The following is a 16522-nucleotide window of genomic DNA, read 5'->3' as shown; positions in this document are numbered from 1 at the left end:
ATATCCGCCATTTGGGCTAGGAGTGAGATATTCACCTCGGATTTGCGTCATTGTGTTTCCTTTGACAAACTCTTCAAAATGAGGGGTCACTCAATAGGGGTTGCTACTTGAAAAAAATAAGTCACCCCCTACCACCTACCCTGTTAGGGGGGTAAAAAAATATTTTTCATGTGAAAAATTGCAGAATCTTTGTTAACTATTATTGCCACAAATAGAATATTTCTATCTATTTCGATTTTAAAAATACAGATTTGTTTCCATACTTAATTTACACACTGTATATTAGGCCTAGGCCTATACATAATGTGCAGGAATAAAATAAATATATCAAGAAGGCCATGGAGAAGACACGGAGAATAGGCAAAGAGGACCGAGACACTGTCTTGGATATTGTACCAGTAAGTAAGCATCGCCATTTTTATTCTGTGTTTTCCAAGTCCTTAAGTATTTTTATGCTCATATAGTTGCATTTATTCTACCTGGCAACATAAACTCAGTTATTTAACTTTGTGTTTATGTGCATGTTATAGTATTTTAATCAGTTTACAAGAGAGAAATCAATTTTTTTTCAGCCCATGAGTTTGGCCCAAAGAGGCAAAGAAGCCTTACAGGAAAATTCAGGTCTGCAAAGACAATGACTATGAATTACACACTTCCAGTTCATCTAACTCTTTTTTAAGAAAAACCTTCCTACATGGGAGTGAAGTTCCTGAACCTAAAAATACCAAAGACAATAAAAGGCCCTAGCATAAGCAGCACCAGACAACGCTTATCGGCTTGGCTTGTGGAGAGACCATTCTACACAGTTCAGGAGTTCATGAACTGGAGAACATCACCGATGTTCCAGTAAGAACTAAACAACCCTCATCGTAATAACCATCACCACTGACAGCGCCTCAAAGCCCAACAACTTTATGCTGTTTTATATTTAAATCTCTGTAATGTTTTACGCGTATTCTGTACTCTATGTTCAAGAATCAAGTATTCTGATTCTGATAATATATTGTACTGATTTTAGTAAGCATAGGTTGATGTGCCCATCAAATTAAAGGTATTTGCTAATAGAATAAAATGCCGCAAATTTGGGCTGAAAAGGACAACTAAGTCAAAAATAACAGCTGTTCGAAGATTCTTTCAAGAAATCTTTAAACAGCTGCCAATTAATTGGTTGTTTTTCTTTTTACTCAAATTTGCGGCTTTGGATTTTAATAATAAAGACCTTTAATTTGATGTGCAAGATTTTTTTGTGACTCCTAGTGGCCATCTCCCTGAGGAGGTAGTGCATCAATTGATGTTTTTAAATGATTTTTATTACCAGTAACTTGGTTCCAAGTTTGGTAGCTCTGTCTGCACTATTTTTTGAAATATTTAACAGTTCCGGGACTTTTTTCTCCATCAGGTACATTTACCTATAAACAGCAAATGTCAGGGTGTCCACCAGGCCAACCAGAAAAAAAATTATGAGTAATTCCAGTTAGTTCAGGTCATACTTTACATACCAAACTTTCCAAAATGTGTTTTTGCGCCAACTCCCGCAATGCTTGTTTTAGAGCCAACACAGTTTGATATTTTAGTTATCAAAATAACGTTACTCAGTTAAAGGAACAAAATTTGTCATTACTGTAATATTGCCTGATACAAGTATGCAACTTTTATATATTACTCTGATTTAATATTACGATCAGAAAATTAAAAACTAAATCTTTAGCGTGGCATTTATGAATAACTCAATGAAAATTTGCTATGTGTCGATAGCAAAATGTATCGATTCTCACTACAGCTAGCTGAAACATCAATTCTGGATACCAATGATATAATTTTTTTTATTAAAAAAATTTGTGTATGGGTTTACACCAATCCTTATCTATAAACTTCCATAAAGTAAGTAATTTTGGAGTTAGGGCCTATTGGTTGTTTTTAAAGTAGCCTAAGAAAATATTAATGCAGCAATGAAAACTTCTGACTAGCCAATTCAAGGTTTAAACCCTTCTAAACACGTTAAATAAATCCATATGCTTTCCCATGTATTATGCAACCGATTTTTTGTTTTGTTTTTTTTTTTTTTTTGCTATTTTACCCAATCGATTTCATAATCTTAATCTAAAATTAAAGGTATACACGCACAGATTTGCCATCAAGCATTGGCATTCATTTATGTGACGTATATTTTGAGGAATGCACAAAACTTCCTCCCTGTACATTCCTATAGGATTTAAATTTGGTTTTTCTTTTCCAAGTTCGTTTGGCTCTTCAACCTGACCGATTTTCTTAAATGTTGTCTTAAATAAAGGTATGCATGCACAGATTTGTCATCAAGCATCATCATTAATATACTGAATTACTCCGCCAAAAAAAAAATGTGAATATTTTTTGAATCTTTAATTAAAGATGTATTTCACCAGTTATAATTTATTACATTATCCTATACCTTTTAGTATAAGAACCTTCAGTAAAACACCAGCTTTCATGTGAACTATTGATTATTAATATCGGACATACCTAAAGCACGCTGGTGAATCACGAATCAACAATTATAATTATTTTAAGACTTATCTGCAATCAATGATACGTAACAGATTTTTTTTTTAGTAATTTTATATGTCTTGGTCTAAAAATACTCCAAGAAATAAATTCTTTCATTTGAGATATTGATCGTTTGAATCAGTTCAGTTCAAGATACTGTTTTATTCAATAAAAAACATTGAAATTTTCGATCAACCAAACTCGAGGTAATATCGTGATCATCTATCGCTGTTGTAGAGACATCATCATCGTCTCCCGCAATCACTGCAAAATCCTAAATATCTTTCTCAGTTACAGAAACATCACCACTGTTTTCCGTGGTCTTCACAAAATCCTGAATATACCCCGCCATCAGGCAAAATTTTGATTATCTCTCGCGGCCGTGTGGACATCATTATTGTCTTCAACGGTCGTGTAGACATTGTTATATTCTGATTATCCACTGCAGCCATGTGGACATCATCACCTTCTTCTGCGATCGTGGAAAATTCATTGATATTGTTCCGCAGGCGTGTGAACATCATAATTGTCTCCCGCGATCACAGAAACATCATCGTCGTCATGCACGATTGCAGTAAATTGAAAAATTCAGGTAAAGTACAAAATTCAACAATAATTCCCGGGTTTTCTTGGTTTAAAAAATTACGCATAATTCACGGTTCTCCAGGTCGGTTGACACCATGTTATATACAAATCCTGAATGGTGTTTATTGAGAAAACACAAGAGGCTTTGTCAACCAAGAAATTGTTCAGTGTTGATGTTTTTTACAAAGGTGGGTTGACATATACTACGACATCATTTACCTGTGGAGCTTTTGATGTTGGAGTTTGAAAGTAACGGTTGACTTTTGCTGCGGGTAGTATCAGGGGTAAACAAGTTGTCCAATGGGTTCTGGTAGGTTTTAAAGAAATTTCTGGTCTCAGTAGACAATTTAATAGACTTTTTTTCGTGGCTTTCTTGGGTGTAATTTTTTTCACTAGGAAGTTCTTTGATAGGGTAAGATGTGGAAGGTCCAGCACCATCGTTTATTTTAGGAGACTGTTGGCCTTTCTTACCCTGAAACATGAGAAAGTCAACGTAGAGCTGAATTCATCATAACAATCTACAGTACCAGAAACTATTAAAACAATCCAATCAGGTAAAATATTAAAAAATAAAGTTTATAATTTTCTAATAAATAAAGATAATGACTGTTTAGATGTTTTTTTTTTATTATTAGTTTAAGTTCTCTAAATAATATATATTGTAATAGTTTTTAAGTTCAATGTAAACCTCGACTACTTTGCCTGTTTACCCAGCTATATGCAGGCTTGATGTAAACATTTATGTGAAATAAAAAGTAGAGTATTGTCTAGAAAAAGAAAACTTAGGTAATCCAAGAAGAAAAAATACTAAGCAAAATCATAAGATGGCCTATTGCTAGCACAGCCGATCTTTGATGAATCAATTTTTCATCAGAATTTTAACAAAATTAACATACATTTCAAATAAACAATGTACAAGTTATCAGCCTACTAAGAATATAAATAAAACAATATATATAATTACCTTGTTTAAATATTTTCTGTGAATAGCAACCAAAATCTTCTCAATTTTTAGTAAAACTTTCAAGCCTACTGGTTTGCTGAAAAGAAAAAAAATAGGTAAAAATTAGTTTGTATCGAAGGATAGTAAAATTAGATCAGTGGCTGACAGCTTATTAGCTTGGGAAAGGGTAAAAGCTTCAGAGTCTAGTATTGGTGAGAGAGCTGTCGCCTGGGCAGTTACTAACATAATGAAAACTAAAGCAAAATTTGGTTGAAGAAACGGGCAGACTTCAAAAATAAAAACAAACAAATAAGAAAGAAAAAACCTGTTGGGAAAAAATCCTAAATGTGCCTGCAAGAGGAAAAATAAAAGTGGTGAGCGGCTCTATTTGAGACCTTATACCGGATCTGGTAGTAAAAGTAAAAAAAAAAAAAAATGTAATCATAGGAAATAATTGAAAGACTTCCAGAAAAACCATTTAGTAGTTTGGATATTATAAAACTTGCTGCAGATTTAAAGTTGCCTTATTTTAGAGGAGTCTTCTTGTACATAGACACAGATAGTCTTATTGTACACAGAAACAGATAGTCTTCTTGTACACAGACACAGATAGTCTTCTTGTACACAGAGTCTTCTTGTACACAGAGTCTTCTTATACACAGACACAGATAGTCTAGTATATGATACAGAAGGCTTTGTGTTACTAAAAAAGTCAGGAAAAATCGGATCCATCAAAACCGGATCCAGCCCAAGATCCGGATTTTTTTAGATCCGATCGGGCGCCGGTTCTAGCTCTGATCCGGCAGATCCGGTAGTTTGATATCCGGATCCGACCATTACTAAAAATATGAAAGTAAAATAAGTCCCATTATTTCAAGTAGAGCTTTCTCGAGTTGTGACTGTGAAAAGAAAATGCCTAGATGTTGTATTAAGTTGATATTGGGGGAGAGAGGGTGGTGAGCTCTCTAATGTTTTTAGAGGGGGAGAGGGTGCAATTAGAATTAATTTCCTACTACTGGAATGCGAATATTAATTAATTAATAATGTTGTCGACCAGAATTAATCATGTGCGTAAGCAAATTGTGGCTACTGCGATGACATTACCGATCACACGGTTGTTTAATGTATTTTTGTGTATTGTGCAATGGCTGTTTTATATTGTTTGTTTAAGATAAAGCAATAGCAGATTACCTGATGATGTCACTATGTTGACGAAACGTGTAGCAATCTACAACAAACTTGGAATGCCGGAGGTTGCAAGCTCTAAATCAATCATATGCGTACTCCAATCGCACACATTCAAGTTGGACCCCAACAGTACTTAGCCCATCAACATCCACACAAAAAGAGACATACGAAAATGCAATAGTGAATTTATGTTATCACTGGTCTGAGTTTGCAGCGCTCTGTGATTAAAGAATTTAGATAGATGGATAAACTTAGATTAAAATGTTGATGGAGATGGATAAATAGAGAAAAAAACTAGATAATGTTTCTTAGTGGACTGTATTTCTTCAACTGAACAAAAGTAAACAAGATATAACATAGTTAATATGAGACCAGCTGTTAGAAACAGTAAATTAGCAAAATAACTTCAAACACTCTGACACTACAGGGATTATTGAGTCAGAGAAGTCAACATATAAAATCATAACAGGAGTAAAATTTAGATCTTTTCTTAGATAGGGTAAATCTGTATATGCCATGTGAAGCAACTAACAGGTAATTTACATTAGACAACAAATTTTAACTTGGCAGGAAGAAGTGTCCAGCACTAAGCAAAGGAAAGCACAGTCGCAAAATAACTGTACTATTCAAGAATACTTACTCATTTCCGGGATTATCGATCAGTTTGTAAACAGCAAGGAGCCTTTTTTGACATGCATTCTTTTCTCCTGAGCCGCCTTTGTCTTTCTCAATACAGTCGGCGATGCGGCGCATGACAGGGATGTAGCGTTGAAGTTCCCGCATTTTTTCCCAGTACCTCGTCTCTTCAGCTTCCTCTGTGGTATCAAATTAAATTGAGAAAAGTTTAAAAATTCTTCAGTCATTTAATTGTTGATCAAAATAAAGTAGTATTACCAAATCATAAGTTACAATTATTGAAGAGAAAAACGAAGATTCCTAAACCACATACAGTAGGTCACATACAGCATGCAGGATTCAAATTCAAAATTCCAATTGAAATATATTTATTTATGATAATACAACATCTTGGCCTCTTCAAGTTTACAAAACATGGCGGCAAGGTCCAAAGTGAGACACAAAAATTAACAAACAAAATTTAATTTTTTTTTCTTTTTCTTTTTAGCAAAAAAATGTTTATAGCGCTACTAATTCCATGAAGGTTTGTGGCAAGCACCTGTGATTTCATGCAAGCATGCAGGATGATTTCAAAATTAAACTAAAGAACTTTGTTGATACAGAAGGCTTTATTTATTTGATATTTTAAAGGATCTAAAAATGTATAACATTGCCAAGTGTAACGTGAAGAACGATTAATAATAGCCTACATAATCATGACCATTGTAGCCTACTTAGTGTGCTACTGCACACAAATGTAAAATTCTAGTCGTACAGTTTCAACACTTTTATACCGTATACATTAAATTATTCTAAACTATTTATGTAAATGTATTTAACAGATGTGAATCGAGGTCTTTTGATTTGTATGTGAGTGTGTGAGGTTTAGTGGGACTTTTATGTATAGGCCTAGTCCTTATATTTAAAAATAGATGTAAAAATAATTCAGCATGAATCTTAAAATGTAATAAATTTGTTTATGAAAGCTTCATGCCAGTTCTTAACAAATACAAATTTTGTTTAGCTAATTTCTATGAACAAGGGGTTCAAAAATATGTATATTCAAAGTGAAGGAAATAAGTTTCAGCGCACTCCATATATAGCCTTTAAAGGAGTTACAAGCTAGGCCTAATTAATGATAAATCAAACAAAATAAATTGGACACATCAGCTGTAAGTAAAGGTTTGGTGGCACGATTCACAACAGTTGGTGCGGTCCTCCAAAGCAGAACGTTTTAAACACCCGTATCAGTTTGAATACGCCTACTGTTATTACATTGAATCGTTTTAGTAATTCGGTTATTCTATGCGTTCTTACAACCGATGCACCGAATATTGACGTCGCAACTTTTGTTTATATAATGCATGACGTTTTGTAGTGTTACCGGATCTGTTTGCATCACGGAAAATTTTTGTTCAGCGAATAAACTCTTTAACTTTCTACAGAAATATTTTTTGGAAAAAAAACTATTTTATTAACGTGTTATGTAGCATTTTCTGCGGAAACTTACACAGGTTGTGTGTTAAACTTAAACCTAACTTTGCCTGTGAAAAGAAGTACCGGTACCTAATTTTTCATTTCCCAAAAAAAAATTTTTTTTTGTCTTTCTGCAACAATGTCGCTCTGTTGTAGTTGAATTTAGTTCCACTTTGGGAGTTCGGTCGGTCACTGAATATTTAGTGTGTTCAACTTCCAACTTGAAGTGTCATATATTTCTAGGAATTTTACATTTCAGATTAAGTGTTATATTACACATTCCTTCTTTCCCGCAATTTACAGTAGGCAATTGTAACCGAGCATATGATAAAATTTGTATTATATTTGTCCATCCACATGGGCTACGGTACGGACCTATTTGTTGGGAACGTGCCTATCAAAGCATGAGGTGAGCCGGTACAGTACAAAGGTAAAGTGTGCTGATAAAAAGTAGTGGCAGATACCAGGATCTGAACCGACATTGCTGCCTTGGGCCTAGAGTCTGTGGCACTACTATCTACAAGGATTGGCTGGTCAAGCAAGTTCAGGAGCTGAGACCTTTCAGGGAAATCTCGCTACGGCTTGTCCCAGCCAGAGACCTTGTGAAAGCTGTGAAGGTATATTTATGTGCCCAGCCCTACAAGGTCTGCGTATGAGATCCCTCGTACGAAAAACGACTTTCCAGGGGTGAGTTGCAAAGACGGAGGATAGCGGATGCTTTAGCCAAAGGCAAAAAGGTGCTATCCAGAAGTGAGAGGAGGCTGGTGTGGGCTGCCAAGCACCCTAACTCTGCTGCCTGTAAAGCCAGTTCCTCCGGGAACTAGGATGCTGGGAAAAAGCAGGGCAAGGGTGGTACCCCCAAAGCTGACTCTAATGAAGCCTCCAGGAAGAAAGGTGGAGGCTGTGCTGACACAGCCACAAAGGATTGGCTGGTCAAGCAAGTTCAGGAGCTGAGTCCTTTCAGGGAAATCTCGCTACGGCTTGCCCCAGCCAGAGACCTTGTGAAAGCTGTGAAGGTATATTTAGGTGCCCAGCCCTACAAGGTCTGCGTATGAGATCCCTTGGCCTATTGATGGGAGATCAAAGGGAAGAACAGGTCACCATAGTTAAAAGGCTCTCACGGTTCACCAAGGACCTGAGATTTGACGGAGAATGAGGATCTGTGAACGAGGGTGCACAATAAGCTGTTCTAGCTGCGATGCAATCCCATGGTAACTTGTAAGCCTGGCCCTCTATTAAAAAAAAAAAAAAAAAAAAAAAAAACTACTATCTGCTCAGATTCAGCTAAAAATCCAGATTTTTTCGATTGTACAAATGAAATAAATTACCTACCCTTTTAGTCTGTATTTAAATTCTATCATCTTGTTTTAGAATATGTATAAATGTATATGTGAAGTTTCATTGTAGTTTTAGTGAATTTCCCATATAAGGAATAAGCTATTACCGTAGGTCTTGTGGTAAGACCTGGTAGCAATTTGCTTTTTCGTTTTGAGGTCCCCAGAGGTCAAAAACACAATCTTTGGTTCTTGGCTGGGCTGGCATTGCGAGTAAATCCCCGTCACTCATTGCCCAAGAATTATGTGTTATGTAGCGAAAGCAAGTCTATTTAGGTTGGTTGAGCTTGCAATCAGAAATTGAATGATTTGAGTTATCTGAAGTAGAGAAATTGGGTGGATTTGTAATATGAGTCACGATACGGCGCGCGGCAAGGCGACACAACAGTTATATAGTTATAAGGGGAAAAGTTTGTTTCGATACTTTAAGTTGGCCGATTTTCATGGGACGAACATGAAAATATATGATTCATGATCACTTTAAGTATTATTTTCTGATACGATGAATTATTTCTGATATTCCTGTTCCAACCTCTTGGTCAGGTAGTTTTCTAGGTTGAGACAGCCTAGGGGTTGGTCCATGCAGTGCGCGCCGGACCACGTGAAAGCTCCAATGAGAAACAATAGCCCTTCGCCAAGTTGTCCAGCAAGGACGCCGCGCAGCACTGCTTGTCCGGCGTAGGGGTGTCCGGTGGTAACTTAACTAGCACTGTGAGGTAAATTTGTCGTGCAGCACGCGCCAGGCATCGGGTGAAAAGACTCATCTAGTCCCATAGCCCAACGCCGAATCCGGCGGGCGCCGCACAGTGCGCACCAGATCGTGTGATAAGGGCTTTACTTTTTGCATTGAAAAAATTAGGTAAATCGCTGGTTCAGTCAGTAGCGTGAATGGCTAAAAATCCGTAACAGAGGTGTAATGGGATTCTGATGCCTGCCGCATAATGTGCACTTTTGTACTACCATGGCTCACCAGTTGCTTTGATAGATACGTTCTAGGCACAGGCCTGAGACCTATGTGGATAGGCAAATGCATAGTTAAAAGAGGCCGCCAAACTCATTGAAAAGAATAATGTGTTTGATATTCAATGACACTTTTATTTTTCTGCGGAAAAATAAATAATATAGATACAAGACTTTTTGTGTTCATTGTTTCACTACTCGTTGAAAATGTGTTGCCAATAAGCAAAAGTTGTAAAACTACCAATTTAAAAAATATAGGCAATTTTGTAGACAAAAGATTATAGTAGGCCTACTCCTATGTAGGGGAGTGCTTGTTTACTAAACAATTGATGTATAGATTTTTTTATCACTAAACATAATACATGCAATAGAGCTTGTAATTTTACAAGCAGAATAAGTTAAGAAATAAATAATCGCAGCATAATACATTGTGTGCAGAACATCAATTCAGGGATATTCTTTGTTGATTAAATTTCAAAAATAAATCCACACAACTACTAAACAATAGATATAACTGAAGTACAACCATGCATTGTTGGTTGTACTCACCAATTGTCGCTTCAGGATTCTCTTTTGAGACATTCTTTGAACATGGTGTTTCCTTTTGCTCATTGAATATATCAATGAGTCCTACGTGGATGCATTAAAAAAATTCAAAAATCTGTTTTAAGTTGGTTTATAATAACTCTGTACACAAGATGCCCTTAATAGTTTGTTTCTTGTGTACTAACTTATATTTAGTACTCATATTAGGCCTATTCATCCACGGGATTTAGTACTCATATTAGGCCTATTTATCCACGGGTTTAGATAACATAATAAACCTAAGTTAACAATTTTTTTTATAAAATCAGTTAAAAGAGGATCTATTAATAGGTTCTAAGCATTCAGTGTTTTAAGTTCGGAATATAAATTTTTGAGACACAAAAAGGTCATAGTTTCATATCACTACTGGCAACAGCAACCTACATAAAAAATGTGCAATTATTGATGAAACCTCGGTGTGTCCTTTAGGACGGTTTCCAAAGATTTCATTTGGTGGGTAATTGCGAAGGTTTTCAAATCTTTAACAGTAATGGAGGAGAACTTTAGTAATTTCACAAGTATTTAATTTTTTTGTATTTTTTCTGAAGTGGTTAGAAACACATTTTCAGACTTGATTTTCAACCTTTACATTCCACATGGGTGTTTCATATACATTATAAACAGTAGCATTACCGGTACTCATCCACAAGTAAGATAATAGGTTTAACTTTTATTCAGTGTAACCTAGGCCTACTTCACAAACCTGCAATCGCAAGCTGAGAAAAAAGGTTTTCAAGAAACATGCTTGCCTATTAATATATAGAATATTATAATCTGACAATTAAATAAAGTGTTTAGTATTTGTTATGATAACCTCTAAAATTTATTGGAAACTACATGACCTTCCGACTAATTTTAACTATCAAAAGTTACTACCTTCAAGAAGAAAATTTGAATCAACTTACCCTCCATCTCCACCTCATCATCATAGTTATTGTCATCAAGAGTGTCATCGTCATTTTCTTTTTCCTTGTCACCCATCATTTTGACTCCATTAGTTCATCTGAAACCCCATACATTTAATGGCAAACAGAACCAACAATATTCTAGATACCTTAAATTGATTGATCGAGTTAGGCGTACTCCAAATAAACACTTGGATAAACCAATACTTTATAGATTGATTAACTGTGTGGTAGTAGAGCTTAATACCTTATCTTTAACCAAACCATTTTTATATTTATAGGTATTTGTCACAGTTAAAATTAAATCAGTTAGAATTTAAAAAAATAAACTTAGTGTATCATCATAGAACTAATAAGTTATTATGTTAAAAAAAGTCACTAAACCAAATGCATAAATCGATAACCTTTGTTTTAAATAAAAACATATTTCTAAGATTCTAGTGGATAGGCTAGTAGTTTTGGAAGTTAAAAGGTCAAAATGTAAAAACTACAAGATAGCCTAGCCTGCACAGTAACTTGACCGGTGCTAGTGGAACGGAATTGAATGAAATATATGATGATAAGTGTTAATAGGCCTATGTAGTAGGCAACTGAAAACATTATATTTATATCAAGGTTATTTATATAGATACTCAGTCCTAGTAAAATGCATTTGGAAGAGCAACTGAAGTAAGCCACTAAATAAACAGACGGTTAAGTTTATACTGCAAAATGTCTCAATCAAATCCAAGTCTAAACAGCATAATACCCGCTTTACAAGCAGTACCCACACAATAGGTCGTGACAAACAAAAAAGGAATAGAATTCCTTGCTTGTTTGTAGAAGGAATAGTAGCAAGGTGCAGTATTCAAATAATATATGGTAGACTATTCAAAATTCATGTTACTTGCCCCGGACTGTATTGTCAAGACAATAATAGGTTTTACAAACCTCCGTCAAATAGTTCAACGATTATTATTGCTCATCAAGTTACATGTTTCGTTGCGAAGGCAACGTTCTCAAAGCTTGCGACTCGTCAAAAACACAATTTAAACAAGGACGAGACAAACATATAAACATAAAAATGGTACGAATACGAATACACATTTTCTGATTTAGCCTGGCGTGGCGCAGGGTTGGTAGCAGACTAGAGGTCTATGTCAGGTCGTCTCCTCTCATACTACTATCACTCATGTTATCAGGTCTTCAATCAACTGTTCTTGATTGTAGAATCGTATTAAAAATCGAGTGAGAACGTAACTTTAATTTTTCGTTAAGGATGTGTTCCTTACACTGTTCGTTATTATAAATTATATAAATCTCAAACTGCTCCAGGGTGTCAAGTTTAATACCTTTTACACAGAAGAGATGTTTCTAAACCTTTGTTAATACATTCATTGAGTGATTTGAGTCGACCAAGTGTTTAGCAAATTTAGGCTGATTTTTGTTTATTAATTTTTGGAGTTGGCCTGTGTTCCTTGTAGCGGGTTTCAAATGCCTGATACATCTGGCCTATATATTTGCATGGAAAGTGGATGGTTAATGCTACAATCCAATTTGTTATTGTTCTTCGTGATAGTGAGGTCTAGGAAATGTATATATAGCATCGGTTAGTGCTATGAGTACTATTTTAGCACTTAAAGAGGCCTATGAAATTAATAAAGACAACATTATATGAGGAATTTCATAACTACTCCATGGTAACGCGCTACTGTGGTATCGAAACCATAAAGACTCATGTCACACTTATGAGTCATTCCGATCAAGTTTCGAGCTGCAATACCTAGCCCCGGGATAGGCCTACCAGCGAAATCAAGACAAAGAAATTCAGCGCCAGACTCAAGGGGACAACCAAGCTTTCAGAAACTTTGTTGTGGCTCTAACTACTCTCATGCGGCGCAAGGGAACTTTAAGTCTCCACGAACAAATGAATATTTTGTATACAAATATGAGACTCAAATATAAGTTGACCATGAGGAGACACGACTTCTTCTCGATCGACGAAATGCTCAGAACACATTGAGGGCTATTTTAGGAAAAAATCACTTTTCCTCCCCCTCCACTGGCAGCGTTAGTCCTGGAAACTGCTTATCACCCAAGACGAGGATGCAATATCTTTATATCTCCTCTGATATCTCGGATGGGTAATGTTACCAGGACCTTTACATCTGCAAACCCACGACTTCACTCGGAGCGTGAGTGCAAGGTTCATCCGAATAACATGCGAGAAAAATCTTATCTCCACATGTTGGAACTGTGACAAGAAAGGTCATAGGTAGGGCCTATATTTTGTGTCGTGACTGCCGTATGTCACAAACTTTAAAATGTTTTTACTGCAAAAAGGTTGGCATCTAAATGTAGGCTACGATTGTCGATGTTGGGGAAACGACAGAAAGAGGTAGTCTGAGTCTGCAGATAGGGTTAATATGCATTTTAGGGTTCGCACGATTTTTGAATTTTTTTTTTCATTCTACTCGAAATTCAATGCTGATTTCGAAAATGACGTTCTTTTTCCGCGGAATTAACCATAACGCGGAAAAACAACCAAAACATTTTTTACCAAAACACGTCATGTGAGTACTCAAATTACCCGGAATATTAAGTAGATACTATGCAAGTATTTTTTTGGATCCGACGTCAAATAAGCGAGATTTACAGGAAAACATGATACTACCAGCAATAACTCCAACTCACTAGAGCAGACAGGTGGGAATTTGGGGTTTTGGGTGGGGGAGACATCTTACGTAGTTTATCATTGTAATTTAATGTTTAAAAAATAATGTGTAATTAGTCAGGAGAATTATGGGAAATATGCTTGAAATTGGGAAATTTTTCTGTAGGCTACCAACCTATTCATTAGCTGTAGTAGCACTGCCATGTAGCTTGTTAGGTTAGGTTAGGTTAGGTTGATTAGGTTGGGTTAGGTTGGTTAGGTTAGGCTGGTTAGGTTGGTTAGGTTAGGGTAGGTTAGGTTATGCTTAGTATCATCCCTTTTACCTGTTAAATTAAAACACAAACAATTATAATAAAATAATGACAAGCTGATCCTGATCAGCTGGTATTTTGACACAGACAAAAGTTGGAGCATAAATCCAAAATAGCATCACAGATTTACATGAAAATCTCGCTTATTTGACCTCGGATACAAAAAGTTCTTGCATAGTCGTGATCTGCTAAATATTACAGTTAATTTGAGTACCCACATGACGTGTTTTGGTAAAAAAGAATTTTTGGTAGTTTTTCCGCGTTATGATCGTTTTCCTCAGAAAAGAACGTCATTTTCGGAATCAGCGTTAAACTTCGAGTAGGTAACTTATGATGAAAAAAAATGTCAAATTCGCATGCAATCCCTAAAATGCATATTTAACCCTTTGAGTGCCAACGTCCGGGGAACCGGACGTTTTTAAAACGAGCCAAAAGTGCCAACGTCCGGCCGACCGGACGTTTTTAGAACGAGCCAAAAGTGCCAACGTCCGGCTGACCGGACGTTTCGTAATGATCGAACAGCTGTCATAACAACCGAATAAATACTCGGATTCTTTTAACCCATATATTAACATTGAGTCGAAAGTTGCTAGATGCGATACATCGATTTTCGTTGGTCGAAATATCGAAAATTCGATTTTTACGAAATTTTAACCTAAAAATCGCCAGATCGCGCTCGGCATTTTTAGCGCGACCTTCGGGAAAAATCATCGGCATTTTTTGAGCGTTACTTTTATTTCTCGCCTGGCACTCTAAGGGTTAACGCAGATAGGGCCTAACGTGGAACAGCACTTGCCGTTAAGATAGGCCTACCTAGTTCTAAAGTAATATGAGCAAGGCCAGCCTAAATCCATTTAACTTAAGCTTCTACGATCACTAAACAATATCATCATGCAATTTGTTGTAATTAGGTGGTGGCATTTGGAATAAATTAATAAAATAGGCCTTAACATACGAGAATTGGTACAAAATCTTGAGGGTAAAAAATAAATGTAGGCTAGGCCTGCCTAAGTTATTAATCAAACAAATTATGGCGTAGGCAAGGCCTGGCCTACAGCCTAGGCAAGTATAAATTGACTAATCACGACAATGGTACTTCATATGCCTGACGAAGTTATGAAATCTAGAATGGCCAAGGTGCAAATGAATTGGTGATTGACAATATTCAGCAAGTTATCATAAACTCACCATGATGCATCTGCTGAAGTGCAAGTTAGGAACTAATGTTTCTTGATTACTATAGGCCTAATGCAGGAAGATATACCGTTAGGCCTAGCCTATGCCTAGGACAAGTGTTAGCTGTAGGCCTAACTATCTAACTTCAATTCAATTCAATTCAATTCAATTCAGTTCAAACTTGAACGTGGATTTCCGTAAAGAGAAATAGTTAGGCACACCTGTTTGCCATTCAAAGTAAAATGCGACTCGGATCACTATTGTCAGCCCATTCCCTTATCATGTCTCCTCAGTATTATCATGAAATCCAAGATGTCCGCTTCCTATGAAACACGAGTAGGACTGTACAATATAAACATACAATAAAAGACAATTATCGAACTATAATTATAAGCAAGAGTAAGGAGGTTGAGGCAAATTTCTAGTAAGCAATAAATGTGACGAAGTAAGTTACATGTGAACGAAAGCCTGTTAAGCCTAGTAGGTAATCGACAGTGTAGGCCTACTAACTATAAACAGATTATTGCTTACTCGTGTTCAATTCATAGGATAATCGTGCTTCTCCTCTCTTCATTGAAACAATAATATGGAATAGTATATTTTAAAACTGTCAAATCAATTAAATACAACTAGCAATCCGTCTTCAAACAAGGTGTTACAAGAAGTTGATCAGTGATGATGAAGATGAAGAGAAAGAAACTAATGGAATTGTTTCACACACAATAAGGACTTTTTTTTAGATCATAGCTATGGAGTAAGGAAATACGAACGCCAGTTTTTTTTCACTATGCTTTGTGTGGTTATACAAGATGTATAATCAGTGTTTTTTCTTAATTCTCAAAATCTGTATCGTAAGTATTTAACCTGGATAAGATGGCTATATCTTTGCGAAACAATCTACATATTCCAAAGAATTCAACCACCTTAAAAAAACATCTTTATTATAACAGTATAGTGCTCATAAATGCATAGCAAAACTATCTAAAAATTAGTCAACCAGTGTTTAAAAAAAATCACTTCGAAAATTACTAGTGTCTATCCTAAATGTCTTAATCCTACTAAAACTACTTGTACTACCGACCGTGTCCGTGAGTTTATTGCTGACGGGTAGTCATGGGCATATAATGTCCAATGTCTATGACTACAAGTTAGTTTGTTTTTTTATAGTCTGCTCCAACTAACTAAACTATCCTGCTTTAATGGATCATAGCATTTCATTTCATTATTTCATTTCAATATCTTTATTCAATAATTGTACACTGTATATT

The 16522-nt window shown here is 35.8% G+C and overlaps 1 protein-coding gene across 2 annotated transcripts in view; it reads right to left on the bottom strand.

Moving 5' to 3' along the window:
* The window catches only part of LOC128998771 (uncharacterized), an 80395-nt gene extending 64447 nt beyond the window's left edge, over positions 1 to 15948 (bottom strand). Inside the window, exons 1-5 of one of the 2 annotated variants that reach the window (XM_054425118.1) lie at positions 15786 to 15948; positions 11115 to 11212; positions 5880 to 6054; positions 4073 to 4148; positions 3328 to 3580 (exon numbers count right to left, since the gene is read on the bottom strand). In XM_054425118.1, the coding sequence (XP_054281093.1) occupies positions 3328 to 3580; positions 4073 to 4148; positions 5880 to 6054; positions 11115 to 11193 (583 nt within the window). In that variant the 5' untranslated portion in view covers positions 11194 to 11212; positions 15786 to 15948. Of the gene's footprint in view, positions 1 to 3327; positions 3581 to 4072; positions 4149 to 5879; positions 6055 to 10173; positions 10296 to 11114; positions 11213 to 15785 lie in introns of those variants that run through there. The other variant, XM_054425119.1, reaches the window with a different exon arrangement.
* Between the last annotated feature and the right edge of the window lie 574 nt (positions 15949 to 16522).

Source organism: Macrosteles quadrilineatus, unplaced genomic scaffold (assembly GCF_028750875.1).
Source record: "Macrosteles quadrilineatus isolate MER2022 unplaced genomic scaffold, UCM_ALF_1.0 Scaffold_7__1_contigs__length_78375512, whole genome shotgun sequence".
Taxonomy (NCBI): domain Eukaryota; kingdom Metazoa; phylum Arthropoda; class Insecta; order Hemiptera; family Cicadellidae; genus Macrosteles; species Macrosteles quadrilineatus.
This window is presented reverse-complemented; position numbering and strand designations above follow the sequence as displayed.